Raw genomic sequence first — 27,372 nt, forward strand, 5'->3', positions numbered from 1 at the left:
TCCCTCTGCCAGCTCTCCCTACCTTCACCACTCCCGCCGCCAATAGTCCCTGCCTCCCCCAGTCCCTACTCCTCCCACCCCCCCCCACCCCTACTTCCCACACTCAATCCCTCCCTCTGCCAGTCCTCCTTACCTCCACCAATTCCCTCGGCCAACCTCACCCTCTCCACCAACTCCCTCCCTCCGCCAGCCCTCCGCCATTCGTCCCTACCTCCCCCAGTCCCTACTCCTCCCAACACCGTGCCCCCTACTTCCCAGACTCAATCCCTCCCTCTGCCATCCCTCCTCCACTCCACATTGCCTCCCTCTGTTCCCCACTCCCTCCCTGCACTCTGCCAGATCCCTTACCTCCCTACTCCCGCCCTCAATCTCAGTTCCAGACCCTCTAGTCTGCCAGTCTCTCCCCCTCCCCCACCTCCCCCCACGCTCCCCACCTCCCCCCCCCCACCCGCCCCATCATCCAGTCCGTTCATTCCTCCCTCCTGGAGATCGGCAGTGACTTCGGTTGGCTGCTGTCGATTTCAGTTAAGTCGCTTTGGCCCAGCGGAAGAAGTTGCAGCGTGACGCTGGGTTGGACAGGGGGCCTTCGGGGCGTGGGCAGATGTAGAACTGCCTGCCCTGGTTAGAGCCAGGCTTCCTGACTGTACGCAGAAGGCACGGCTCCTGGTGTCCCGAACAGTGCGGAGGAGGGGGCAACCCTTTCAATAGTGACTTCCAAAACCCAGCTTGCGACTCACTTTTCTGCTCCTTGGCCCCGGTGTCCTGATTAACCTCCTTGTCCTGGGCTGGCCGGTGAGTACCGACTGTCAAAGCCACTTGGCTAGAGAGCCTCAGGTCGTCGCGCACCTCCAACGCTGGGCTTGTGCTCGCGGGGGCTGGTTTGAAAAAGCGCAGGAGACTCCCCGACAGGCGAGGGTCCGCCTTCCCTCTCGTTCCCCTTCCTCTCATTAAACATCTCCCAGTCCGCCTGCCAGCCACCTTCCCCTCTTTCGTGCGAGGATCTACCTGCGGCTGCGAACGCCGCTCAGTTCCTGGATTATTCCAGGGCTCTGGGACCACTTGGCTGTCCTGAACATTTACCAGGAATTGGGAAAGTTTTTGCTGGAGGCCCGCGAATTCCGGCATGTACTTGGTACAAAGCGGGGGGCACTTGTCGGCAGGAACGCAGCGGGCTTTTAGGACGGCTCTGACTGGACAATGGTCTGACCCCTCAATCTCTGGCATCAGGACGCAGTCCTGCAGTATGGATTCTGCCAAGGATTTGTTCGCGAAGATGTAATCAATCCTTGTCCCGTAGTTGGTCTTGCGAGCCCCGGTGCTGGTCCGCCAGCAGGTGTACGCCTCTCTCTCCGATGGATGGAAGAGTCGGAACGCATCCACAAGGAGTCCACTGCCATTTCCCCCTCTCACTCCCAGTCCTGGCGCAGGATCGGAAATCTCATTCGCCTGATCCAATCGCGAGAGCTCAGAGGGACAGGAAAGGAACCCATTCAGCCACACACGATCGGGGTGCTTGTCAAAACAGTCCTGGGGGGGTAACAAGCATCACGTCACGGGGAGAGTTACAAAACAAAGAGATCTAGGGGTACAGGTTCATAGCTCCTTGAAAGTGGAGTCACAGGTGGACAGAGTGGTGAAGAAGGCATTCGGCATGCTTGGTTTCATCGGTCAGAACATTGAATACAGGAGTTGGAATGTCTTGTTGAAGTTGTGCATTAGTAAGGCCACACTTGGAATACTGTGTACAGTTCTGGTCACCCTATTACAGAGAGGATGTTTTTAAGCTAGAAAGAGTGCAGAAAAGATTTACAAAGATGCTACCGGGACTTGATGGTTTGAGTTATAAGGAAAGGCTGGATAGACTGGGACATGTTTCCTCTGGAGCGTAGGAGGCTGAGGGGTGATCTTGTAGAGGTCTATAAAATAATGAGCGGCATAGATCAGCTGGATAGTCAATATCTTTTCCCAAAGGTAGGGGAGTTTAAAACTAGAGAGCATAGGTTTAAGGTGAGAGGGGAGAGATGCAAAAGGGTCCAGAGGGGCAATTCTTTCACACAGAGGATGGTGAGTGTCTGGAACGAGCTGCCAGAGGTAGTAGTAGAGGCGGGTACAATTTTGTCTTTTAAAAAGCATTTAGACAGTTGCATGGGTAAGATGGATTATAGAGGGAAATGGGCCAAATGCGGGCAATTGGGGCTAGCTTAGAGGTTTAGAACAAAACGTGCGGCATGGACAAGTTGGGCTGAAGGGCCTGTTTCCATGCTGTAAACCTTTATGACTCTAACCAACAGACGCTGGGAGCAAGAAAAGGCAAGGGGACAGGCCCCAAGGACAGGGGGTGGGGAGACAGGAACCCAGGCGCTGGGAAGTCGAGCAGGGATCAGGGAACCCCGACAGCAGAAAGTTCTAGAAGTTGGAAGGTTAGTTGATTGTTAAAGGTCATTTACCAGTTCTCCGGGTTGACAGTGGTCGATGGGTCTGTGAGCGGTGTTCATGTCCCCCAATACAATCACATTCCTGAAGCAGTAAGAAGCAGTTAGCTCAGCGTTCAGTGTTACAGTGTACGAAACCCAAACCCAGAACCAGCAACAATGATTAATCTACAATGAACAATGCTCAGGAACAGGAGGAGGCCATTCAGCCCCTCTCAAGCCTGTTAGACAGGAACAGGAGGCCCATTCAGCCTCTCTCGAGCCTGGTACACAGGAACTGGAGGAGGCCATTCAGCCCCCCTTCTCTCGAGCCTGTTACACAGGAACTGGAGGCCCATTCAGCCCCTCTCGAGCCTGTTACACAGGACAGGAGGAGGCCATTCAGCCCCTTGTGCTTGTTATACAGGAACAGGAGGCCATTCAGCCCCTCTCGAGCTTGTTACACAGGAACAGGAGGAGGCCATTCAGCCCATCTTGAGCCTGTTACACAAGAACAGGAGGAGGCCATTCAGCCCCTCTCGAGCTTGTTACACAGGAACAGGAGGAGGCCATTCAGCCCATCTTGAGCCTGTTACACAGGAAGAGGAGGAGGCCATTCAGCCCCTCTCAAGCCTGTTACGCAGGAGGAGGCCATTCAGCCCATCTCGAGCTTGTTACACAGGAACAGGAGGAGGCCATTCAGTCTCTCAGATCTGTTCCATCAGTGAAAAGATTATGGCTGACCTTTGATTTAACCCCAGACAGCTTCCTCTGTCTTTAGCTGTTCATAACCTTTAGCTGAAAAAATTGATTAGTGACAGATTTAGAATTAACAGTGGATCTCACATCATTTGCTATTTGCAGCAACGAGTTCCAAACATCTCCCACCCTTTGTGTGGCAATAAATTTCCTCATCTCACTGCCGAAAGCTCTACCTCTAATTTTTAAACTCAGTTCCATAGATGTACGATGTGGAGATGCCGGCATTGGACAGGGGTGGGCACAGTGAGAAGTCTCACCTGTCTGTACCTGTAAAGACTCGCACTCCAACCATTATCGTGCAATTCTATCTTCACCTATATATGCCGTGGTTGTGAAACCTACCTCGCCACTCACCTGAGGAAGGAGCAGCGCCCCGAAAGCTCGTGATTCCAAATAAACCTCTATCATTACACTATATTACACTATCATTGACTCTCGGTTAAAACTCAATCTCACCCTCCTTCCTGTAGCAGAGCCTCCGTCCTGGCCTGCAGCAGCTGATAGAAGCGAAGTTTGAAATGACTGCGGTCCTCTCTCTCAGGATCTGCACGGGGACAGTACACATTAATCACCGTCAGTATCTCCTCTTCCTCCCCACACGTTCTAGAATGGAAAAATAAAGATTGATTTGGTTCGATTTATTATTGTCACATGTGTTAGTATACAGTGAAACGTATTGTTTCTTGCGCGCTATACAAAGCATACCATTCATAGAGAAGGAAAGGAGAGGGTGCAGAATGTAGTGTTACAGTCATAGCTAGGGGTTAGAGAAAGATCAGCTTATTGCGAGGTAGGTCCATTCAGAAGTCTGACAGCAGCAGGGAAGAAGCTGTTCTTGAGTCGGTTGGTACGTGACCTCAGACTTTTGTATCTTTTTCCTGACAGAAGAAATCATAGAAATCATAGAAACCCTACAGTGCAGAAGGAGGCCATTCGGCCCATCGAGTCTGCACCGACCACAATCCCACCCAGGTCCTACCCCCACATATTTACCCACTAATCCCTCTAACCTACGCATCTCAGGACACTAAGGGGCAATTTTTAACCTGGCCAATCAACCTAACCCGCACATCTTTGGACTGTGGGAGGAAACCGGAGCACCCGGAGGAAACCCACGCAAACACGAGGAGAATGTGCAAACTCCACACAGACAGTGACCCGAGCCGGGAATCGAACCCGGGACCCTGGAGCTGTGAAGCAGCAGTGCTAACCACTGTGCTACCGTGCCGCCCTGGTGGAAGGTGGAAGAGAGAATGTCCGGGGTGCGTGGGGTCCTTGATTATGCCGGCTGCGTTGCCGAGGCAGTGGGAAGTGTAGACAGAGTCAATGGATGGGAGGCTGGTTTGAGTGATGGACTGGGCTTCGTTCAAGACCGTTGTAGTTCCTTGCAGTCTTGGGCAGAGCAGGAACCCATACCAAGCTGCGATACAACCAGAAAGAATGCTTTCTATGGTGCATCTCCAAACGTTGGTGAGCGTCGTAGCTGACATGCCAAATTTCCTTAGTCTTCTGAGAAGGTAGAGACATTGGTGGGCTTTCTTAACGATAGCGTCAGCATGGGGGGACCAGGACAGCAATTCCTCTTACCCCCGCCAAAGTGAAAGACGTTATTGGTGGTGGACACAGAGTGAGTGGGTAACCATTCAAACATTAGCAATTTTCGTCATTTAGAGTCATAGAGGTTTACAGCATGGAAACAGGCCCTTTGGCCCAACTTGTCCATGCCACCTTTTTTTTTAAAATCCCTAAGCTAATCCCAATTGCCCGCATTTGGCCCATATCCCTCTCTACCCATCTTACCCATGTAACTGTCTAAATGCTTTTTAAAAGACAAAGTTGTACCAGCTTCTACTACTGCCTCTGGCAGCTCGTTCCAGACACTCACCACCCTCTGTGTGAAAAAACTGCCCCTCTGGACCCTTTTGTATCTCTCCCCTCTTCCCTTAAACCTATGTCCTCTAGTTTTAGACTCCCCTACCTTTGGGAAAATATATTGACTATCTAGCTGATCTGTGCCCCTCATTATTTTATAGACCTCTATAAGGTCACCCCTCAGCCTCCTACGCTCCAGAGAAAAAAAGCCCAGTCTATCCAGCCTCTCCTTACAACTCAAACCATCAAGTCCCGGTAGCATCTTAGTAAATCTTTTCTGCACTCTTTCCAGTTTAATAATATCCTTTCTATAATAGGGTGACCAGAACTGCACACAGTATTCCAAGTGTGGCCTTACCAATGTCTTGTACAACTTCAACAATTCCTGTATTCAATGTTCTGACCAATGAAACCAAGCATGCCGAATGCCTTCTTCACCACTCTGTCCACCTGTGACTCCACTTTCAAGGAGCTATGAACATGTACCCCTAGATCTCTTTGTTCTGTAACTCTCCCCAACGCCCTACCATTAACTGAGTAAGTTCTGCCCTGGTTCAACCTACCAAAATGCATCACCTCACATTTATCAAAATTAAACTCCAGCTGCCATTCGTCAGCCCACTGGCCCAATTGATCAAGACCCCGCTGTAATCCGATTTCTGTTGTTAAGAATGAAAACAGAAAATGGTGGATAGTGTTGCAAAGTTGAGTTTGTGGAGTGTGGTCCCTTTAAAAGCTGGTTTTGTGTTCAGTGCTTGGAGGTTTAAAATGCAGATGCATACAGGGTACACAGACTGCAACATTTGTAGCCAAGTGTAAGCATCAGAGTTACCTTGGTAACAGGCTTTGCACGCTTTTGAATTCAGCCAATCAGTTTAAAGAAGACACTCAGCTTGCAGGAACCTATCAAATTTGAATTTGTTGTTGTTGCTGACATCAGACCAATCCTGTTGTAGGAGTTGATTAGGTCATCACAGTTATGAAGAGGAGATCAACTGCCTGCCTGCAGTTCAACTGAAGAGCTGCCGCCTCTCAACACCTAGAGAGGGAAGAACAGCTCCCTACCAGCTTAAAATATCTCCTAAGAGAACTCTCCATCTATCTAATGAAGGGTACCAAAATCAGAAAGAGCTTCCAGACAGCTTACAGAATCAACCAAAGTACTCCAAAATTTTTCCAAAGCCACAAAACCTGGTTATATATTTTTGAGAGTGACTACATTCTATTATTAATTTTTTTGTTAATGAATGGACCTTGTATTTATTTGAACAGCATTCCAGAAGTATCTTACTTTAATCGGAATGTTACTTGTTTAAAGTTCCCAGTTAGTTTAAGTGTTCATTGATCACTTAAAGAGAGTGTCAGGTATTTCTGCTAATGACCTTCTAAACGTTACTGAAGGGCGGTTCACACCTTCCCATACAATTTTACCAGGTTATGAAGCGAGGGATTCCTCTTTGGGGGAATTTGACGGGCGGCACGGTAGCACAGTGGTTAGCACTGCTGCTTCACAGCTCCAGGGTCCTGGGTTCGATTCCCGGCTCGGGTCACTGTCTGTGTGGAGTTTGCACATTCTCCTCTGTCTGTGTGGGTTTCCTCCGGGTGCTCCGGTTTCCTCCCACAGTCCAAAGATGTGCGGGTTAGGTTGATTGGCCAGGTTAAAAATTGCCCCTTAGAATCCTGAGATGCGCAGGTTAGAGGGTTTAGCGGGTAAATATGTGGGGGTAGGGCCTGGGTGGGATTGTGGTCGGTGCAGACTCGATGGGCCGAATGGCCTCCTTCTGCACTGTAGGGTTTCTATGATTCTATGATTCTCAAAAGGCGTTAACCGCTGCATCGTAACAATGGACTCAGCAGGTCTGTGGACAGAAACAGAGTTCACATTTCCGGGCGCAGTGATCCTTTAATTCTGTTTCTCCCTCCACAGATGCTGCCAGACCAGCTGAATCTCTGCAACATCTTCTGTTCGTTTTTAAGATTTCCAGCACCTGCAGTATTTTGCTTTTCTCTGTTGTTAAGAATCTCGCCGACGTTAGATCCCAAAACACGGTATTTCTAACACCTGTAATTCTATACCCTTTTGTTCCTCACTTCATTTCGGTCAATATCGGTTTGCCTGCTGCTAGGCTCATTCAAAGGTCTTCCAGACGGCCGTGTTCTTATCAATCCCACTTTTATCCAATTCCTTAAACTTTACTTGCACCAAAACTTCTTTAATCTTCACCTCATTCGATTCTTAAATCTTCACTTTATTCAGAGATCTTGACATTGTGTTGACCGAAGATTCCTGAATAAACGAGAATGATCAGTAGAAACATAGAATTCCTACAGTGCTGAAGGCGGCTATTCAGCCCATTGAGTCTGCACCGACTCCTCCACCCTATCCCCGTAACCCTGCACATTTCCCATGTCAATCCACCTAACCAGTACATCTTTGGACATTGAGGGGCAATTTAGCATGGCCAATCCACCTAACCTGCACATCTTTGGATACTAAGGGACAATTTATCATGGCCACTCCACCTAACCTACACATCTTTGGACACTAAGGGACAATTTAGCATGGCCAATCCACCTAACCTGCACATCTTTGGACACTAAGGAGCAACTTAGCACGGCCAATCCACCTAACCTGCACATCTTCGGACACGGAGGAACAATTTAGCATGGCCAATCCACCTAACCTGTACATCTTTGGACACTAAGGAGCAATTTAACATGGCCAATCCACCTAACCTGTACATCTTTGGACACTAAGGAGCAACTTAGCATGGCCAATCCACCTAACCTGCACATCTTTGGACACGGAGGAACAATTTAGCATGGCCAATCCACCTAACCTACACATCTTTGGACACGAAGGGGCAATCAATCCACCAAACCTGCACATCTTTGGCGTCTGGGAGGAAACCGGAGCACCCGGAGGAAACCCACACAGACAAGGGGAGTACATGCAGACTGGAATCGAACCCGGGTCCCTGGCGCTGTGAGGCAGCAGCGCTAACTGCTGTAATAAAGGTTTCCAACGTCAGGGTAGTTTTCATCCACAATGGAGTCATTAGTGATTTGAAAAGTGTGCACACTTACTGACCAGTACCTGATCCGATGCTTTGTGATCATAGCTCGACCTTCACCATCCAACGCCCTCAACTCCTCGTCCGAAAACCCTTCCAGGACACATGAAGCAGGAGTTCCACCCTGGTTGGCCAGGATCCCGGACAGACCTTCTTCTGCAGCGAATGGTATAACGCTGTCTTTACAGAAGGTAGCCACACCTGCAGAACGCGAACCAATAATGATGCCGGGATTCATTCATGGGGATATGGACAAGACCCCACATTTATTGCCCATCCCTCGTTGCCCTTGGAGGCCAGTTGAGAGTCAACCACATTGCTGTGGCTCTGGAGTCATATGTAGGCCAGACCGGGTAAGGACGGCAGATTTCCTTCCCCAAAGGAAACCAAATGGGTTTTTCGACAATGGGTCATCAGTAGATTCTAAATTCCATATTTGTTTTTATTGAATTCAAATTCCACCACCTGCCATGGCGGGATTCCAACCCGGGTCCCCAGAACATTACCCTGGGAGGGGAGACGGGGGGATGGGGCGGGGGGGGAGGGGGAGGTGGGGAGAGGGAGTGAGGTGGGGAGTGGGACGTGGGGGACGAAGACGGGGGGGGGAGGACGGGTGGAGGTGGAGGGGAGAGGTGGGGGGAGGGGACAGAGCAAAGGGGGAGGGACAGAGCAAAGGGTGGGGGGGGACGGGAAAGGAGAGGGGGGGAGGGAAGAGGAAGGGTGGGGGGATGGGACAGAGGGAGGGTTGGGGGAAGGGACAGAGGGAGGGTTGGGGGGGGACGGGACAGAGGGAGGGTTGGGGGGGGACGGGACAGAGGGAGGGTTGGGGGGGGACGGGACAGAGGGAGGGTTGGGGGGGGACGGGACAGAGGGAGGGTTGGGGGGGGACGGGACAGAGGAGGGTTGGGGGGGACGGGACAGAGGGAGGGGTGGGGGGGACGGGGACAGAGGGAGGGGTGGGGGGACGGGACAGAGGGAGGGGTGGGGGGGACGGGACAGAGGGAGGGGTGGGGGGGACGGACAGAGGGAGAGGTGGGGGGGGACGGACAGAGGGAGAGCGGGGGGGACGGGACAGAGGAGGGGGTGGGGGGGACGGGACAGAGGGAGGGGTGGGGGGGACGGGGCACAGGGAGGGGTGGGGGGGACGACAGAGGAGGGGTAGGGGGGACGGGACAGAGGGAGGGGTAGGGGGACGGGACAGAGGGAGGGGTAGGGGAGACGGGACAGAGGAGGGGTGGGGGGGACGGGACACAGGGGGGGGTGGGGGGGACGGGACACAGGGAGGGGTGGGGGGACGGGACACAGGGGGGTGGGGGGGACGGGACAGAGGGAGGGGTGGGGGGGACGGGACACAGGGGGGGTGGGGGGGACGGGACACAGGGAGGGGTGGGGGGGACGGGACACAGGGAGGGGTGGGGGGATGGGACAGAGGGAGGGTCTGGGGGGTGGGATTGAGGGAGGGGTGGGACAGAGGAGGGGTGGGACAGAGGGAGGGGTGGGACAGAGGGAGGGGTGGGACAGAGGGAGGGGTGGGACAGAGGGAGGGGTGGGACAGAGGGAGGGGTGGGACAGAGGGAGGGGTGGGACAGAGGGAGGGGTGGGGGGTGGGACAGAGGGAGGGGTGGGGGGTGGGACAGAGGGAGGGGTGGGGGGTGGGACAGAGGGAGGGGTGGGGGGGTGGGACAGAGGGAGGGGTGGGGGGGTGGGACAGAGGGAGGGGTGGGGGGGTGGGGCAGAGGGAGAGGTGGGGGGTGGGGCAGAGGGAGAGGTGGGGGGTGGGGCAGAGGGAAAGGTGGGGGGGTGGGGCAGAGGGAGAGGTGGGGGGTGGGGCAGAGGGAGAGGTGGGGGGGTGGGGCAGAGGGAGAGGTGGGGGGGTGGGGCAGAGGGAGAGGTGGGGGGGTGGGGCAGAGGGAGAGGTGGGGGGGTGGGGCAGAGGGAGAGGTGGGGGGGTGGGGCAGAGGGAGAGGTGGGGGGGTGGGGCAGAGGGAGAGGTGGGGCAGAGGGAGGGGTGGGGGGGTGGGGCAGAGGGAGGGTGGGGGGTGGGGCAGAGGGAGGGTGGGGGGGTGGGGCAGAGGGAGGGGTGGGGGGGTGGGGCAGAGGGGAGGGGTGGGGGGTGGGGCAGAGGGAGGGGTGGGGGGGTGGGGCAGAGGGAGGGGTGGGGGGTGGGGCAGAGGGAGGGGTGGGGGGTGGGGCAGAGGGAGGGGTGGGGGGTGGGGCAGGAGGGAGAGGTGGGGGGGTGGGGCAGAGGGAGAGGTGGGGGGTGGGGCAGAGGGAGAGGTGGGGGGGTGGGGCAGAGGGAGAGGTGGGGGGTGGGGCAGAGGGAGAGGTGGGGGGTGGGGCAGAGGGAGAGGTGGGGGGGTGGGGCAGAGGGAGAGGTGGGGGGGTGGGGCAGAGGGAGAGGTGGGGGGGTGGGGCAGAGGGACAGGTGGGGGGGTGGGGCAGAGGGACAGGTGGGGGGGTGGGCAGAGGGAGTGGTGGGGGGTGGGTCAGAGGGAGAGGTGGGGGGTGGGGCAGAGGGAGAGGTGGGGGGTGGGGCAGAGGGAGAGGTGGGGGGTGGGGCAGAGGGAGAGGTGGGGGGTGGGGCAGAGCGAGAGGTGGGGGGTGGGGCAGAGCGAGAGGTGGGGGGTGGGGCAGAGCGAGAGGTGGGGGGTGGGGCAGAGGGCGAGGTGGGGGGTGGGGCAGAGGGCGAGGTGGGGGGTGGGGCAGAGGGCGAGGTGGGGGGTGGGGCAGAGGGCGAGGTGGGGGGTGGGGCAGAGGGCGAGGTGGGGGGATGGGGCAGAGGGCGAGGTGGGGGGGTGGGGCAGAGGGCGAGGTGGGGGGGTGGGGCAGAGCGCGAGGTGGGGGGGTGAGGCAGAGGTGGGGGGGTGGGGCAGAGGTGGGGGGGTGGGGCCACAGGTGGGGGGGTGGGGCCACAGGTGGGGGGGTGGGGCAGAGGTGGGGGGTGGGGCAGAGGTGGGGGGTGGGGCAGAGCGAGAGGTGGGGGGTGGGGCAGAGCGAGAGGTGGGGGGTGGGGCAGAGCGCGAGGTGGGGGGTGGGGCAGAGGGCGAGGTGGGGGTTGGGGCAGAGGGCGAGGTGGGGGGTGGGGCAGAGGGCGAGGTGGGGGGTGGGGCAGAGGGCGAGGTGGGGGTGGGGCAGAGGGCGAGGTGGGGGGATGGGGCAGAGGGCGAGGTGGGGGGATGGGGCAGAGGGCGAGGTGGGGGGTGGGGCAGAGGGCGAGGTGGGGGGGGGTGGGGCAGAGGGCGAGGTGGGGGGTGAGGCAGAGGTGGGGGGGTGGGGGGGTGGGGCAGAGGTGGGGGGGTGGGCCACAGGTGGGGGGGTGGGGCAGAGGTGGGGGGTGGGGGCAGAGGTGGGGGGTGGGGCAGAGGTGGGGGGGCGGGGGCAGAGGTGGGGGGCGGGGCAGAGGTGGGGGGGCGGGGCAGAGGTGGGGGGCGGGGCAGAGGTGGGGGGGCGGGGCAGAGGTGGGGGAGCGGGGCAGAGGTGGGGGGGCGGGGCAGAGGTGGGGGGGCGGGGCAGAGGTGGGGGGGCGGGGCAGAGGTGGGGGGGCGGGGCAGAGGTGGGGGGCGGGGCAGAGGTGGGGGGGGCGGGGCAGAGGTGGGGGGGCGGGCAGAGGTGGGGGGGCGGGGCAGAGGTGGGGGGGCGGGGCAGAGGTGGGGGGGGTGGGCAGAGGTGGGGGGGTGGGGGCAGAGGTGGGGGGGTGGGGCAGAGGTGGGGGGGTGGGGCAGAGGTGGGGGGTGGGGCAGAGGTGGGGGGGGCGGGGCAGAGGTGGGGGGGGCGGGGCAGAGGTGGGGGGGCGGGGCAGAGGTGGGGGGCGGGGCAGAGGTGGGGGGGCGGGGCAGAGGTGGGGGGCGGGGCAGAGGTGGGGGGCGGGGCAGAGGTGGGGGGGCGGGGCAGAGGTGGGGGGGCGGGGCAGAGGTGGGGGGCGGGGCAGAGGTGGGGGGCGGGCAGAGGTGGGGGGCGGGGCAGAGGTGGGGGGGTGTGGCAGAGGTGGGGGGTGTGGCAGAGGTGGGGGGGTGTGGCAGAGGTGGGGGGTGTGGCAGAGGTGGGGGGGTGTGGCAGAGGTGGGGGTGTGTGGCAGAGGTGGGGGGGTGTGGCAGAGGTGGGGGGGTGTGGCAGAGGTGGGGGGTGGGCAGAGGGAGAGGTGGGGCATGAGTTGGGGGGCGGGGCATGAGTTGGGCGGGCATGGGGTGGGGCATGGGGTGGGGGTTGGGGCATGGGGTGGGGGGTGGGGCATGGGGTGGGAGGTGGGGCATGGGGTGGGGGGTGTGGCATGGGTGGGGGGGGTGGGCCATGAGGTGGGGGGGGTGGGGCATGGGGTTGGGGGTTGGGGCATGGGGTTGGGGGGGTGGGGCATGGGGTTGGGAGGGTGGGGGGTGGGACATGGGGTGGGGGGGTGGGTGGGGCGTGGGGGGGTGGGACATGGGGTGGGGGATGGGGGGGTGGGACATGGGGTTGTAGGGGTGGGACATGGGGTTGGGGGGGTGGGACATGGGGTGGGGGATGGGGGGTGGGACATGGGGTGGGGATGGGACATGGGGTTGGGGGGGTGGGACATGGGGTTGGGGGGGTGGGACATGGGGTTGGGGGGGTGGGACATGGGGTGGGACATGGGGTTGGGGGGTGTTTAATGACTCAAACATGGGAGAGTGCGCGGCTCAGATGAACTCACCAGAATATCCACTACGTCCCCGGCTGTAGCTGAAATATGAATTGAAACCCTGAACAACTGCAGTCGGTTCATCCAGGAGATCACCTGCTGGGCAGAGAAATAGTCACAGATACCGGGGAGAGAGAGAGAGAGAGACTGGGATAGAGAGAGAGAGAGAGACTGGGATAGAGAGAGAGACTGGGATAGAGAAGAGAGAGAGAGACTGGGATAGAGAGAGAGAGACTGGGATAGAGAGAGAGAGAGAGACTGGGATAGAGAGAGAGAGAGAGACTGGGATAGAGAGAGAGAGAGAGACTGGGATAGAGAGAGAGAGAGAGAGACTGGGATAGAGAGAGAGAGAGAGACTGGGATAGAGAGAGAGAGACTGGGATAGAGAGAGAGAGAGAGAGACTGGGATAGAGAGAGAGAGAGAGTCTGGGATAGAGAGAAAGAGAGAGAGACTGGGATAGAGAGAGAGAGAGAGTCTGGGATAGACAGAGAGAGAGAGAGACTGGGATAGAGAGAGAGAGACTGGGATAGAGAGAGAGAGAGACTGGGATAGAGAGAGAGAGAGACTGGGATAGAGAGAGAGAGAGACTGGGACAGAGAGAGAGAGAGACTGGGATAGAGAGAGAGACTGGGATGGAGAGAGAGAGAGACTGGGATAGAGAGAGAGAGAGAGAGAGATTGGGATGGAGAGAGAGAGAGACTGGGATGGAGAGAGAGAGACTGGGATAGAGAGAGAGAGAGAGAGTCTGGGATAGAGAGAGAGAGAGAGAGAGACTGGGATAGAGAGAGAGAGACTGGGATAGAGAGAGAGAGAGACTGGATAGAGAGAGAGAGACTGGGATAGAGAGAGAGAGAGAGAGATTGGGATGGAGAGAGAGAGAGAGATTGGGATGGAGAGAGAGAGAGACTGGGATGGAGAGAGAGAGAGACTGGGATAGAGAGAGAGAGAGAGAGAGACTGGGATAGAGAGAGAGAGAGAGACTGGGATAGAGAGAGAGAGAGAGACTGGGATAGAGAGAGAGAGAGAGACTGGGATGGAGAGAGAAAGGGACTGGGATGGAGGGAGAGAAACTGGGATGGAGAGAGAGAGAGACTGGGATAGAGAGAGAGAGACTGGGATGGAGAGAGAAAGAGAGACTGGGACAGAGAGAGAGAGACTGGATAGACAGAGAGAGAGACTGGGATAGAGAGAGACTGGGGTAGAGAGAGAGAGAGAGACTGGGATAGAGAGAGAGAGAGACTGGGATAGAGAGAGAGAGAAAGAGTCTGGGATAGAGAGAGAGAGAGAGACTGGGATAGAGAGAGAGAGACTGGGATAGAGAGAGAGAGAGACTGGGATAGAGAGAGAGAGAGACTGGGATAGAGAGAGAGAGACTGGGATAGAGAGAGAGAGAGAGAGATTGGGATGGAGAGAGAGAGAGAGATTGGGATGGAGAGAGAGAGAGACTGGGATGGAGAGAGTGAGAGACTGGGATGGAGAGAGAGAGAGACTGGGATAGAGAGAGAGAGAGAGACTGGGATAGAGAGAGAGACTGGGATAGAGAGAGAGAGAGAGACTGGGATAGAGAGAGAGAGAGAGACTGGGATGGAGAGAGAGAGGGACTGGGATGGAGGGAGAGAAACTGGGATGGAGAGAGAGAGAGACTGGGATAGACAGAGAGAGACTGGGATGGAGAGAGAAAGAGAGACTGGGACAGAGAGAGAGAGACTGGATAGACAGAGAGGGAGACTGGGATCGAGAGAGAGAGAGACTGGGGTAGAGAGAGAGAGAGAGACTGGGATAGAGAGAGAGAGAGACTGGGATAGAGAGAGAGAGAGAAACCTGGATCTCAAGTTCCTGCAGCTGGCCGCCACATGTGGTTGTTAAGGACACCAGTAACGTCCATGACTTCCCACATATTACAGGCCCCACATTTCATGTGAGCTACTCGGCCATGTCTTCACTTTACTTCCCTCACATTAACTTTAAACATTAACTGCCTTATTTATATTACGTTATTATTCTGTCTCTAACGTTCCCTTATTCCTACTCAAATCCAATTCTTTATAAAAAACACACTTTACTAATTTACAATCCTTTCAGGACTCACCCTAACAGCAGTGTCTTACCAACCAATAAACCTTCAGTATTCCTGAAATGACTATATTTTTTTCTACTCTCCTTTCAAACTCAACACAAGCCACTAACTCCTCCCATAGTCCTCCTCCCACCCACTGCGAGCTGCTCCTGACTCTCTGCCTCAGGATCCTCCTCTCGCACTCTCATCACTCAGTGGTCACTTTCTCATCAGTCAGTGGTCAGTCTTCCTCAGACACGCAGTCATCAATCCCTGCTCTCCCTCTGGTCACTCTTGCCCGGTCACTCAGTGGTCTCTGTCTCTCTCTCACTCAGTGGTCACTCACAGGTCTCTCTCAGTGATCAGTCAGGAGTCACTCAGGTCTCTCTCTGTGGTCACTCTGGTCTCTCTCTCACTCAGTGGTCACTCAGGGGCCACTCGGTGGTCACTCTCTCTGGTCAGTCAGGTCTCTCTCTCTGGTCTCTCCCTCTCTAGTCAGTCAGGAGTCAGACAGGTCTCTCCCTCACTCTGGTCACTCTCTCACTGGTCACCCTCTCAGTGGGCACTCACTCTGGTCTCTCTGTGGTCACTCTCTGGTCAGTCAGGTCTTTCTCACTCTGGTCTCTCTGTGGTCACTCTCTCAGTGGTCACTCTTTCTGGTCAGTCAGGTCTCTCACTCTGGTCTCTCTGTGGTCGCTCTCTGGTCAGTTAGGCCTGTCTCACTCTGGTCTCAGTGGTCACTCTCTCACTCAGTGGTCACTCTCTCTCTCAGTGGTCTCTCTCAGTGGTCACTCTCTCTCACTCAGTGGTCACTCTCTCTCACTCAGTGGTCACTCTCTCTCTCTGTGGTCTCTCTCAGTGGTCACTCTCTGTGGTCACTGTCTCTCTCTCAGTGGACACTCTCTCAGTGGTCACTCTCTCTCTCTCTCTCAGTGGTCACTCTCTCTCTCAGTGGTCACTCTCTCTCTCAGTGGTCTCTCTCAGTGGTCACTCTCTCTCTCAGTGGTCACTCTCTCTCTCTCTCAGTGGTCTCTCTCAGTGGTCACTCTCTCTCAGTGGTCACTCTCTCTCTCAGTGGTCTCTCTCAGTGGTCACTCTCTCTGTGGTCACTCTCTCTCTCACTCAGTGGTCACTCTCTCTCTCACTCAGTGGACACTCTCTCAGTGGTCACTCTCTCTCTCTCAGTGGTCACTCTCTCTCTCTCAGTGGTCACTCTCTCTCTCAGTGGTCACTCTCAGTGGTCACTCTCTCTGTGGTCACTCTCTCTCTCACTCAGTGGTCACTCTCTCTCTCACTCAGTGGACACTCTCTCAGTGGTCACTCTCTCTCTCTCAGTGGTCACTCTCTCTCTCAGTGGTCACTCTCTCTCTCTCAGTGGTCACTCTCTCACTCAGTGGTCACTCTCTCTCTCACTCAGTGGTCACTCTCTCTCTCAGTGGTCACTCTCTCTCTCACTCAGTGGTCACTCTCTCACTCAGTGGTCACTCTCTCTCTCACTCAGTGGTCACTCTCTCTCTCACTCAGTGGTCACTCTCTCTCTCACTCAGTGGTCACTCTCTCTCTCAGTGGTCACTCTCTCTCTCACTCAGTGGTCACTCTCTCTCAGTGGTCACTCTCTCACTCAGTGGTCACTCTCTCTCTCACTCAGTGGTCACTCTCTCTCTCAGTGGTCACTCTCTCTCTCAGTGGTCACTCTCTCTCTCACTCAGTGGTCACTCTCTCTCTCACTCAGTGGTCACTCTCTCTCAGTGGTCACTCTCTCACTCAGTGGTCACTCTCTCTCTCACTCAGTGGTCACTCTCTCTCTCACTCAGTGGTCACTCTCTCTCAGTGGTCACTCTCTCACTCAGTGGTCACTCTCTCTCTCACTCAGTGGTCACTCTCTCTCTCACTCAGTGGTCACTCTCTCTCAGTGGTCACTGACTCTGGTCACTCACGGGTCACTTTGGTCTCCTGCAGACAGATGATGTCGGCCTGCAGCCGCTGCAGGAGGGGGAGGAGCCGCTTCCCCCGGGCCCGGATCCCGTTCACATTCCAGCAAACCAGGCACAGGCCGGGGCCACTCCCGGAGCGCAGCCCGGTCTCCATCACCACAGGCGGGGGGAACCGAGAGAGAGCGCCGCCCGCGGCTGGGAGGAGCCGGGAAACAGCGCCGCCCGCGACTGGGAGGAGCCGGGAAACAGCGCCACCCGCGGCTGGGAGGAGTCAGGAAACAGCGCCGCCCACGGCTGGGAGGAGCCGGGAAACAGCGCCGCCCGCGGCTGGGAGGAGCCGGGAAACAGCGCCGCCCGCGACTGGGAGGAGCCGGGAAACAGCGCCACCCGCGGCTGGGAGGAGTCAGGAAACAGCGCCGCCCACGGCTGGGAGGAGCCGGGAAACAGCGCCGCCCGCGGCTGGGAGGAGCCGGGAAACAGCGCCGCCCGCGACTGGGAGGAGTCAGGAAACAGCGCCACCCGCGGCTGGGAGGAGTCATGAAACAGCGCCACTCGCGGCTGGGAGGAGTCAGGAAACAGCGCCACCCGCAGCTGGGAGGAGTCAGGAAACAGCGCCGTCAGCGTCCGGGAGGACTAAAGACCTTGGAGTCAGGAAACAGCGCCTCCTGCAACTGGGAGGAGTCATAAATAGGGATACAGCGCCTCCAGCGGTCGAGAGGCGTCAGGAAACAGCGCCGCCCACGGCTGGGAGGGGTCCTGAAACAGCGCCGTCAGCGTCCGGGAGGACTAAAGACCTTGGAGTCAGGAAACAGCGCCTCCTGCAACTGGGAGGAGTCATAAATAGGGATACAGCGCCTCCAGCGGTCGAGAGGCGTCAGGAAACAGCGCCGCCCACGGCTGGGAGGGGTCCTGAAACAGCGCCTCCTGCGGCTTGGAGGAGTCAGGAAACAGCGCCACACGCGCCTGGGAGGAGTCAGGAAACAACGCCGCCCGCGGCTGGGAGGAGTCAGGAAACAGCGCCACTGCCGGCTGGGAGGAGTCAGAAACAGCGCCGCCCGCGGCTAGGGGGAGTCAGGAAACAGCGCCGTCAGCGTTCGGGAGGACTCAACATCTGGGAGTCAGGAAACAGCGCCTCCTGCAGCTGGGAGGAGTCATGAATCGGGATACAGCGCAACCCGGGCCGGGAGGTGTCAGGAAACAGCGCCGCCCGCGGCTGGGAGGAGTATGGAAACAGCGCTGCTCGTGGCTGGGTGGAGTCGGGACGCGGGAAACAGCGCTGCTCGTGGCTGGGTGGAGTCGGGACGCGGGAAACAGCGCTGCTGGTGGCTGGGAGGAGTCGGGACGCGGGAAACAGCGCTGCTGGTGGCTGGGAGGAGTCGGGACGCGGGAAACAGCGCTGCTGGTGGCTGGGAGGAGTCGGGACGCGGGAGACAGCGCTGCTGGTGGCTGGGAGGAGTGGGTCTGTTTTCATTTTTTGCATCTTTCATTGATTCTCTCGAGTTGGATTTATTTAAAATAACCTACAGTCCACTCTATCCAGGCCTCGCAGTATCCTGCAAGTTTCAATAAGATCCCCCTTCATCCTTCCGAACTCCAATGAGTACAGACCCAGAGTCCTCAACCATTCCTCATACGACAAGCTCTTCATTCCAGGGGATCATTCTTGTGAACCTCCTCTGGATCCTTCCCAAGGCCGGCACATCCTTCCTTAGATATGGGACCCAAAACTGCTCCAACCTACACATCTTTGGACTGTGGGAGAAAACTGGAGCACTCGGAGGAAACCCACGCAGACACCTCTGTCCCTCCGACCATCCCCGTCTGTAGTCTAAGATTTTCCTCCCCGCTATTTGCCCCACTTCACCTGCCAACTTACTGATCATTCCTCCTCTACATTTCGAAAGAATTTCACTCTGTAACATTAGTGACAGTGTTCTGAAAGTACTCCACCAGCTGAAACGCACGTTGGAAGCTCTCGGGCGAGTGAAAAGCATTGCCAAATAACTCTCTTCCATGTCAGAATCTGCCTCCCCCACTGCAGAGTGGAAAACCCATTTGAAGGACGATTCTCAACCAGCGACGCATCGCCAATCACTGACGGAGATTGCAGCAATTCATCAGGTTTTATTGTGTGAAATTACAGACAATATTACAGGAGATTTGCCGTTACACAGCAGTACCTGCAGTGTTCACAGGGTACAGAATCCAGCTGCAAATCAGCTCAAGACAGAGTTCCAGCGACACAGCCAATGTGGCTCGAGTAAGATGAGGCCCCCTGGGACGGTTTGGAGGGATGGGGGATTCTACAGGTCCTTGGGTCAAGGGGGAAGGAAGGTAACCTGTTCGTTTGCCTTGTGCTTATCTAAGCGTTTTCCAGCTTTAATTCTCCATCCATTTATCCGGTCAATGGGCACCTCCAGCTGGATAAATACCAGCCCAATCTTTTCGCGTTGTGTTCCAGGATTAAGGCTCCTTCAGTTTCGCCCTCAGCACCTCATTGTCCTGCCGAATAGCATTACTATCGGCCAGGATTTTCTCCAAGTTGGCCAGTGTCTTCTTTCCCATCTCGGACTCAATCTGCCAAAACAACACAGGCGCTTGCTCAGGTCACGGGATAGAGTAAAACTTCACTGGAGATACTGGGCACTAATTTACTCAGAGAACCTATTGTATGCACAAAAGAAATAGAAGCAGGAGTGGCCAACAGGCCCTTCAAGCCTGCCCCGCCATTCAATACAACCATAGCTGATCTACGCCGGCCCCAGCTCCTTCTCTGTGCCATTTCCCCACAGCCCTCTATCCCTCGATCTATCAAATATTTATCCATCTCCACTTTAAATATTTCTAATGATCCAGCACCCTTTGGGGTGGCGAATTCCAGAGATTCACCACCCTCTGCGAGAAGAAATTTCTACGCACCTCAGTATTAAATGACCGGCCCTTTATCTTGTGGCGATGTTCCCTTGTTCAAGACTCTCCCACTAATGAAAACGTCTCATCTGTCAAGCTCCCTCAGGATCTTATATGTTTGAATAAGGTCACCCGTCACTCTTCTGCACTCTAAGGAATACAGACTCAGACTATTTAGCCTGTCTTGATAGGACAACCCTCTCATCCAAGGATAGCCTGGTGAATCTCCTTGGGACTGCCTGAAATGTTACTACATCCTTTTTCGGTAAGAGGTCCAACTCTCTGCGCAGTATTCCAGCTGAGGCCTCACCAACACCCTGTACAATTGCAACAAAACCTCCCCATTTTTAAACTCCAGCCCCTTTGCAATAAAGGCCAAAATGCAGTTTGCCTTCTGAACCACTCGTCAGACCTGCCTGCCGACCTTTGTGATTCATGCACTATGGCACCCAGATCCCTCTGCACTTCACTCACCTGCAGTCTCTCCCCAGTGAGATAATAATCTGTCTTTTGGGGTCAAACCATAATCAAGCAGGGGGACGAGGCTACACTTGGGGTGTGCTGACGCCTGCGATGGTGGTTTGCCCAGGCTAGGGTCTGGTAAAGGACCAGGCTTGCCAATGAGGTTAAACCAAGGCTTTACCCGATGCAATTTTTCAGAGCAATCTCGGCCTTTTGGCTCAGATGAAGCGTTAGAATCAAGCTCGGGAGGGGGTGCAGTGCCTCATCCTGTCAGAATCAAGCTCGGGAGGGGATGCAGTGCCTCATCCTGTCAGAATCAAGCTCGGGAGGGGATGCAGTGCCTCATCCTGTCAGCTTGGATCGGATTTGTCCCTCACGTGGGGGCCATAAATTGGATTCAATGCGAATTGAGTTTTTTGGTTGGAAAAAAGATACCACAGGGGCATGACCTCACACTTGCCCACATTAACCTCCATTTGCCAGGTTTTTGCCTAGTCCCCCAATCTATCCCCATCGTATCAGCATAATTTGGGAATTCAGATGTGCACAGCTAGAACGCTGCCAGTATACAAGAGAAGAGACAGATCAACCATTCCTGGGACTGCCTTGAGGAGGAGAGGGGATCAGGCGTCAGCCATTCGACCCTGGCTCTGCCGTTCAACCAGGCGTTGGCTGATCCTCTGCACCAACGCCATTTTCTCCGCACTATATCCCCATCGGCAGTCATTGCTGGTTCAGACTTGATGGGCCAAAGGGCCTTTACTGCACTGTACGATTATGACTATATCCAATATCTGGAAAACGAATAAACTCTGCCTTGAATATGCTGAATAATCGAGTCTCTACAGCCCTCTGCGGCTCCAGAGATGCACCACACTGAAAGAAGAAATTCCTCCTCATCTCAGTCCGAAATGGCCTTCTCATTCTGAGTGTTCCCCCCACCAACCCTTTCTGTATCTACCCTGCCGAGCCCGGTAAAAATGTTGTACATTTCAATGAGAGCGCCTGATTCTTCAGAAGTCTAGAGGATACGGACCCAGTCTCCTCAATCTCCCCAAAGCATGCAACTCAAGCAGGCGGCAAAAAAATGGTCTGTTGACCTTCATTGCAAGAGGATTTGAGTACAGGAGCAGGGATGTCTTGCTGCAACTATACAGGGTCTTGGTGAGGCCACAGCTGGAGGATTGTGCGCAGTTTGTGTCTCCTTATCTGAGGAAGGATGTTCTTAACCATAGAATCCTACAGTGCAGAAGGAGGCCATTCGGCCCATTGAGTCTGCACCGACCACAATCCCACCCAGGTCCTATCCCCCATAACCCCATGCATTTACCCTAGCTAGTCCCCCTGACACTAAGGGGCAATTTAGCATGGCACATCTTTCGGACTGTGGGAGGAAACTGGAGCATCTGGCGGAAACCCACGCAGACACGAGGGAAAAAGTGCAAACTCCACACAGACAGTGACCCAAGCCAGGATTAGAACCCAGGCGCTGTGAGTCAGCAGTGCTAACCACTTGCTCTGGAGGAAGTGCAGAGAAGGATTACCAGACTGATTCCTGGGATGGCGGGTCTGTCATAGGAGGAGAGATTGAGTCGGTTAGGATTATATTCACTGGGGTTTAGAAGAGTGAGAGGGAACCTCATAGAAACTTATAAAATTCTAACAGGGTTCAACAGGGTAGATTCAGAAAGAATGTTCCCGATGGTGGGGGAGTCCAGAACTAGGGGGTCATAGTTTGAGGATACAGGGTGAACTGTTTAGGACAGAGATGAAGAGAAATTTCTTCACCCAGAGAGTGGTGAATGTGTGGAATTCACTCCCACAGAAAGTAGTTGAGGCCAAAAACGGTGAATGTTTTCAAAGAACAAAGAAAAGTACAGCACAGGAACAGGCCCTTCGGCCCTCCAAGTCCGTGCTGACCATGATGCCCTAACTAAACTAAAATAAACCCTCTGCCCTTACTCAGTCCGTATCCCTCTATTCCCTCTCTATCCAGGGACCCATCCAGATGCCTCTTAAATGTTGTTAATATTCCTGCTTCCACCACCTCCTTTGGCAGCGCGTTCCAGGCACCCACCGCTCTCTATGAAAAACTTCCCCTGCACATCTCCCTTTCCCCCTTGAACCTGTGCCCCCTTGTAACTGACCCTTCCACCCTGGGGGAAAAGCCTCTGACTATCCACCCTGTCTGTGCCTCTCATCATTCTGTAGACCAGATCTCCCCTCAGCCTCCATCTTTCCAGTGAAAACAATTCTAGTTTATTCAACCTCTCCTCACAGTCAACACCCTCGAGAAGCAGTTGGATACAGCACTTGGAGCGAAGGGAATAAAAGAATATGGGAGACTAGGAGAGGGAGGGGAGGGATCAGGCTACTGAGTTGGATGATCAGCCATGATCACAATGAATGGCGGAGCAGGCTCGAAGGGCCAAATGGCCTCCTCCTATTTTCTCTGTTTAATTCTGCCATCCCAAGAATTAGCCTGGTGAACCTCCATCGCACTCCCTCTACAACCAGTGTATCCTTCCTGAGACAAGGACCCAATATAATGCACAATACTCCAGGTGCGATCTCACTAAGGCCTCTATACAATTGCAGCAGCCATATATCCTAGATGGATATGGGCCAAACACGGGCAATTGGGACTAACTTAGTGGTTAAAAAAAGGCGGCATGGACAAGTTGGGCTACAGGGCCTGTATCCATGTTGTAAACCTCTGACTCTATTCAAATCCTCCTCGCAATAACTGCCAACATATCATGTGCCTTCAAATGCAGTGGCGTTAGTGGTACTGTCACTGGGCTAGCGATCCAGAGAGCCAGGTTAATGCTCTGGGGACCCGAGTTCCAATCCCATCATGGTAAATGGTGAAATTGAAGATCAATAAAAATCTGGAATTAAAATTCTATGATGACCATGAAACCATTGTCGGAAAGACCCATCTGGTTCACTAGTGTCCTTTAGGGAAGGAAATCTGCCGTCCTTACCCGGTCTGGCCTACACATGACTCCAGAGCCACAGCAATGTGGTTGGCTCTCAACTGCCCTCTGAAATGGCTGAGCGAGACACTCAGTTCAAGGGGCAATTAGGGATGGGCAATAAATGGTGGCCTTCCCCACAACCCATGAATGAATAATAAGTGCTCTCATTTCCGTTACTAACCTTGTGTGCGGAACTTGATCTAAAACCTTCTGAAGATCCAAATACATGGCATTCCCTTATCTACTCTGCTAGTTACATCCACAAAATACTCCAGCACGATTTGTCAAAGCGAAAACCTCCCACAAACACAAGATTCCCACCTGCTCTTCCAAGTCTCGCACTTCCCTCATGATGGTACCAGTGTCCTCGATCGTCTGGATCAAATGGCTGCAATTCTGCAAATAAACAGAATGAAAATAACCCAGTTTGGCAATTCTGCGGAAACTGCAAATACAGCGACCGCAATGTTAAAACTGGTTCTCCACTCACTGAACGCATGCTCAGTCTGTCCGCGGGTCACCTTAAAATCTCATTACACAACGATCGGCCACTCCACACACACACTGATCCATCCCCCATTACAGGACAGACGCCCCGCTTAACCCCAAACACACACCGTCAGAGAATCATAGAATCCCAACAGTGCAAAAGGAGGCCATTTGGCCCATCGAGTCTGCACCGACCACAATCCCACCCAGGGCCTGTAACCCCAGATATTTACCCCACTAAACCCTCTAAACTATGCAGCCCGGGACACTAAGAGGCAATTTAGCATGGCCAATCAACTATCCTGCACATCTTTGGGGCTGTGGGATGAAACCGGAGCACCCGGAGGAAACCCACGCAGACACGGGGGAGAACGTGCAGACTCCACACAGACAGTGACCCAAGCCGGGAATGGAACCCGGGTCCCTGGCGCTGTGAGGCAGCAGTGCTAACCACTGGGCCACCATTCCGTGTCCTGCCCCAAAATACACACCGTCCCATCCCCAATTACAGAACAGGCCTCCCCCTCACCCCACATTGTCCCATCCCCATTACAGGGCAGATCCTACCCCCCACCCCCGAAACACACACTGTCACACCTCCCATTACAGGACAGACCACACCCTCCCTCACTCCAAATGCACACTGTCGCATTACAGACCGAACGCACCCATTACAGACTGGGCACACGTATGCGCCCACATACACAAATCCGAGCCCGCAGTCCCAGATCCTGCCAAGACAGTGAGATCAATGGAGTGGCACAGTGGGTTAGCGCTGCTGCCTCACAGCGCCAGGGACCGGGGTTTGACTCCTGGCTTGTATCAGTCTGTGTGGAGACTGCACGTTATCCCCGTGTCTGCGTGGGTTTCCTCCGGGTGCTCTGGCTTTCTCCCACAGTACAAAGACGTTCGGGTTAGGTGGGTTGGCCATGCTAAATTGCCCCTTAGTGTTAGGTGGACTAGCTCGGGTAAATGCATGGGTTTATGGGGATAAGGCCTGGGTGGGATTGTGGTCGATGCTCGATGGGCTGAATGGCCTCCTTCCCTCACTGTAGGGATTCTACGAGTGCAGAAATGAAATCTATTACAGGCACTGGAAATCTGAAATTGAAACAGAAAATTCTGGAAATACCCGGCAGTTCAAGCAGTATCTGTGAGGAGAGAAACAGAGATCATGTTTCAGCCCAATGATCTTTCAGCAGAACCCTGAAACACCAGTTCTGTTTCTCTCCGCACGCGCGCGCGCACACACACACACACACACACACACACACACACACGGCCTGAGCTGAGAATCGCAGTGTCACTCCACGGCTGGAATTTATCTATCCGCGATTGGATTATTCTGCGTATTTCCTGAGAAGAGACTGCTCAAAACGTACGCTTTCCAACCGTACCTCATGGAGGGCCGCCAAGTACTTGTACGCTTTGCGAACTGCCTCATCACGCTTCGCATCCTGCAAAGAAAGAGCGGCAAAGTCAGTGATAATGCGGGGGCTGGATAGGGTGGAGGCGGAGAGATTCTTTCCACTTAGTAAGGAAGTTAAAACTAGAGGACACAGCCTCAAAATAAAGGGGGGTCGGTTTAAGACAGAGTTGAGGAGGAACTTCTTCTCCCAGAGGGTGGTGAATCTCTGGAATTCTCTGCCCACTGAGGTGGTGGAGGCTACCTCGCTGAATATGTTTAAAGCGCGGATGGATGGATTCCTGATCGGTAAGGGAATTAAGGGTTATGGGGATCAGGCGGGTAAGTGGTACTGATCCACGTCAGATCAGCCATGATCTTATTGAATGGCGGGGCAGGCTCGAGGGGCTAGATGGCCTACTCCTGCTCCTATTTCTTATGTTCTTATGACACCAGAGGGGCTCCGTTAATCACACAGGAGACTGAGGTGGCGAGTCACAGAGGCAGGAAAGGAGGCAGAGGGCCAAGGGGGGATAAAAGAAGCAGAACCGGAGAGGGAGAGAGAGGAAGTGGGGATAATCACAATGTTTTATTAAAGGGGAAATGGAGTGTAAAAGTCAGAAGGTCTTGCTCCAAGTGTGCAGGGCATTGATGAGAAGACACCAGGAGCGTACAGTCCCGATTTCCTGCAGGAATATCCAATAATTCCTTCTTTAACAGGTGGTTATAGTTCTGAAAAGCACAACTTTGACCAAAGTAACACTCAGTGAATCAGATTGTCCCCATTACAACCAATAGAAAAACCATACTTAGTTCCATAGAAACTTTCACCTCAGATAAACCAACATAGAAACAATTTAATAAGTGCTAATTTAACACCCATATCTGTAACTTCTATGAAAAAATTATCTGATTCTCCAGCTTCCGTGGCTGTCAACCCTCCCCTTCACCGCCTCTCCCTCGCCGTCCCGCCCCTTCACCGTCCCGCCCCTTCACCGTCCCGCCCCTTCACCGTCCCGCCCCTTCACCGTCCCGCCCCTTCACCGTCCCGCCCCTTCACCGTCCCGCCCCTTCACCGTCCCGCCCCTTCACCGTCCCGCCCCTTCACCGTCCCGCCCCTTCACCGTCCCGCCCCTTCACCGTCCCGCCCCTTCACCGTCCCGCCCCTTCACCGTCCCGCCCCTTCACCGTCCCGCCCCTTCACCGTCCCGCCCCTTCACCGTCCCGCCCCTTCACCGTCCCGCCCCTTCACCGTCCCGCCCCTTCACCGTCCCGCCCCTTCACCGTCCCGCCCCTTCACCGTCCCGCCCCTTCACCGTCCCGCCCCTTCACCGTCCCGCCCCTTCACCGTCCCGCCCCTTCACCGTCCCGCCCCTTCACCGTCCCGCCCCTTCACCGTCCCGCCCCTTCACCGTCCCGCCCCTTCACCGTCCCGCCCCTTCACCGTCCCGCCCCTTCACCGTCCCGCCCCTTCACCGTCCCGCCCCTTCACCGTCCCGCCCCTTCACCGTCCCGCCCCTTCACCGTCCCGCCCCTTCACCGTCCCGCCCCTTCACCCAATCCTCCCCACATTTGCTATTCAACATTAGTTTGGAAAACAACAAATGTGACGCCACTGTTTAAAAATGTCGACAAAAGGCGGGTAACGATAGGCCGGTTAGGTTAACTTCTGTAGTGGGGAAAATGCTTGAATCTATCAAGGAAGAAATAGCGAGACATCTTGATAGATATTGTCCCATTGGGCAGACACAGCATGGGTTCGTGAAAGATGGGTCATGATTAACTAATTTAGTGGAATTCTTTGAGGACATCACAAACGCAGTGGACAATGGGGAACCTGTGGATGTAGTTTAGCATTCAACAAGATGCCACACAAAAGACTGCTACATAAGATAAAGGTGCACGGTGTTACGGGTAATGTATTAGCATGGATAGAGGATTGGTTAACCAACAGAACGCAAAGAGTGGGGGTAAATGGATGTTTTTCTGGCTGACGATCAGTGGCCAGTGGTGTGCCTCAGGGATCAGTGTTGGGACTGCAATTGTTTACGATTTACATAGATGATTTGGAGTTGGGTTCGATTCCTGGCTTGGGTCACTGTCTGTGTGCAGTTTGCACATTCTCCTCGTGTCTGCGTGGGTTTCCTCCGGGTGCTCCGGTTTCCTTCCACACTCCAAAGATGTGCGGGTTAGGTTGATTGGCCAAGTGAAATTTTGCCCCTTAGTGTCCCGGGATGTGTGGATTAGAGGGATTAGCGGGTAAATATGTAGGGATGCGGGGATAGAGCCTGGTTGGGACTGTGGTCGGTGCAGACTCGATGGACCGAATGGCCTCTTTCTGCACTGTAGGGGTTCTATGGT

General features: G+C 55.1%; 2 protein-coding genes across 2 annotated transcripts in view; both read right to left on the reverse strand.

Annotated features, from left to right (window-relative positions):
• Positions 1–457: 457 nt before the first annotated feature.
• On the reverse strand, positions 458–17,024 carry apex2 (APEX nuclease (apurinic/apyrimidinic endonuclease) 2). The gene is made up of 6 exons (XM_078232122.1): positions 16,768–17,024; positions 12,786–12,869; positions 8,143–8,320; positions 3,630–3,776; positions 2,448–2,517; positions 458–1,527 (listed from the first exon to the last, which is right to left on the reverse strand). Exons 1-6 carry the CDS (start codon positions 16,916–16,918, stop codon positions 526–528), a joined length of 1,632 nt encoding a protein of 543 aa, XP_078088248.1. The 5' UTR covers positions 16,919–17,024; the 3' UTR covers positions 458–525.
• Positions 17,025–18,870: 1,846 nt separating this feature from the next.
• ccdc22 (CCC complex scaffolding subunit CCDC22) overlaps positions 18,871–27,372 on the reverse strand; it is a 44,128-nt gene continuing 35,626 nt past the window's right edge. Inside the window, exons 15-17 of the mRNA XM_078232123.1 lie at positions 25,004–25,063; positions 23,439–23,513; positions 18,871–19,341 (exon numbers count right to left, since the gene is read on the reverse strand). Of these exons, the coding sequence (XP_078088249.1) occupies positions 19,228–19,341; positions 23,439–23,513; positions 25,004–25,063 (249 nt within the window). The 3' untranslated portion in view covers positions 18,871–19,227. The remainder of the gene's footprint in view (positions 19,342–23,438; positions 23,514–25,003; positions 25,064–27,372) is intronic.

This window comes from Mustelus asterias, chromosome 17, assembly GCF_964213995.1.
Source record: "Mustelus asterias chromosome 17, sMusAst1.hap1.1, whole genome shotgun sequence".
NCBI lineage: Eukaryota > Metazoa > Chordata > Chondrichthyes > Carcharhiniformes > Triakidae > Mustelus > Mustelus asterias.

Excerpts from the sequence above, each read along its gene's own strand:
- apex2 (XM_078232122.1), bottom strand. The coding sequence starts at position 16,918 with ATGGAGACCGGGCTGCGCTCCGGGAGTGGCCCCGGCCTGTGCCTGGTT. Across the intron at positions 8,321-12,785 it reads GGGACGTAGTGGATATTCTG|GTGTGGCTACCTTCTGTAAA; the intron begins GTGAGTTCATCT and ends CGCGTTCTGCAG. Across the intron at positions 1,528-2,447 it reads ACTGTCAACCCGGAGAACTG|GACTGTTTTGACAAGCACCC; the intron begins GTAAATGACCTT and ends TTACCCCCCCAG.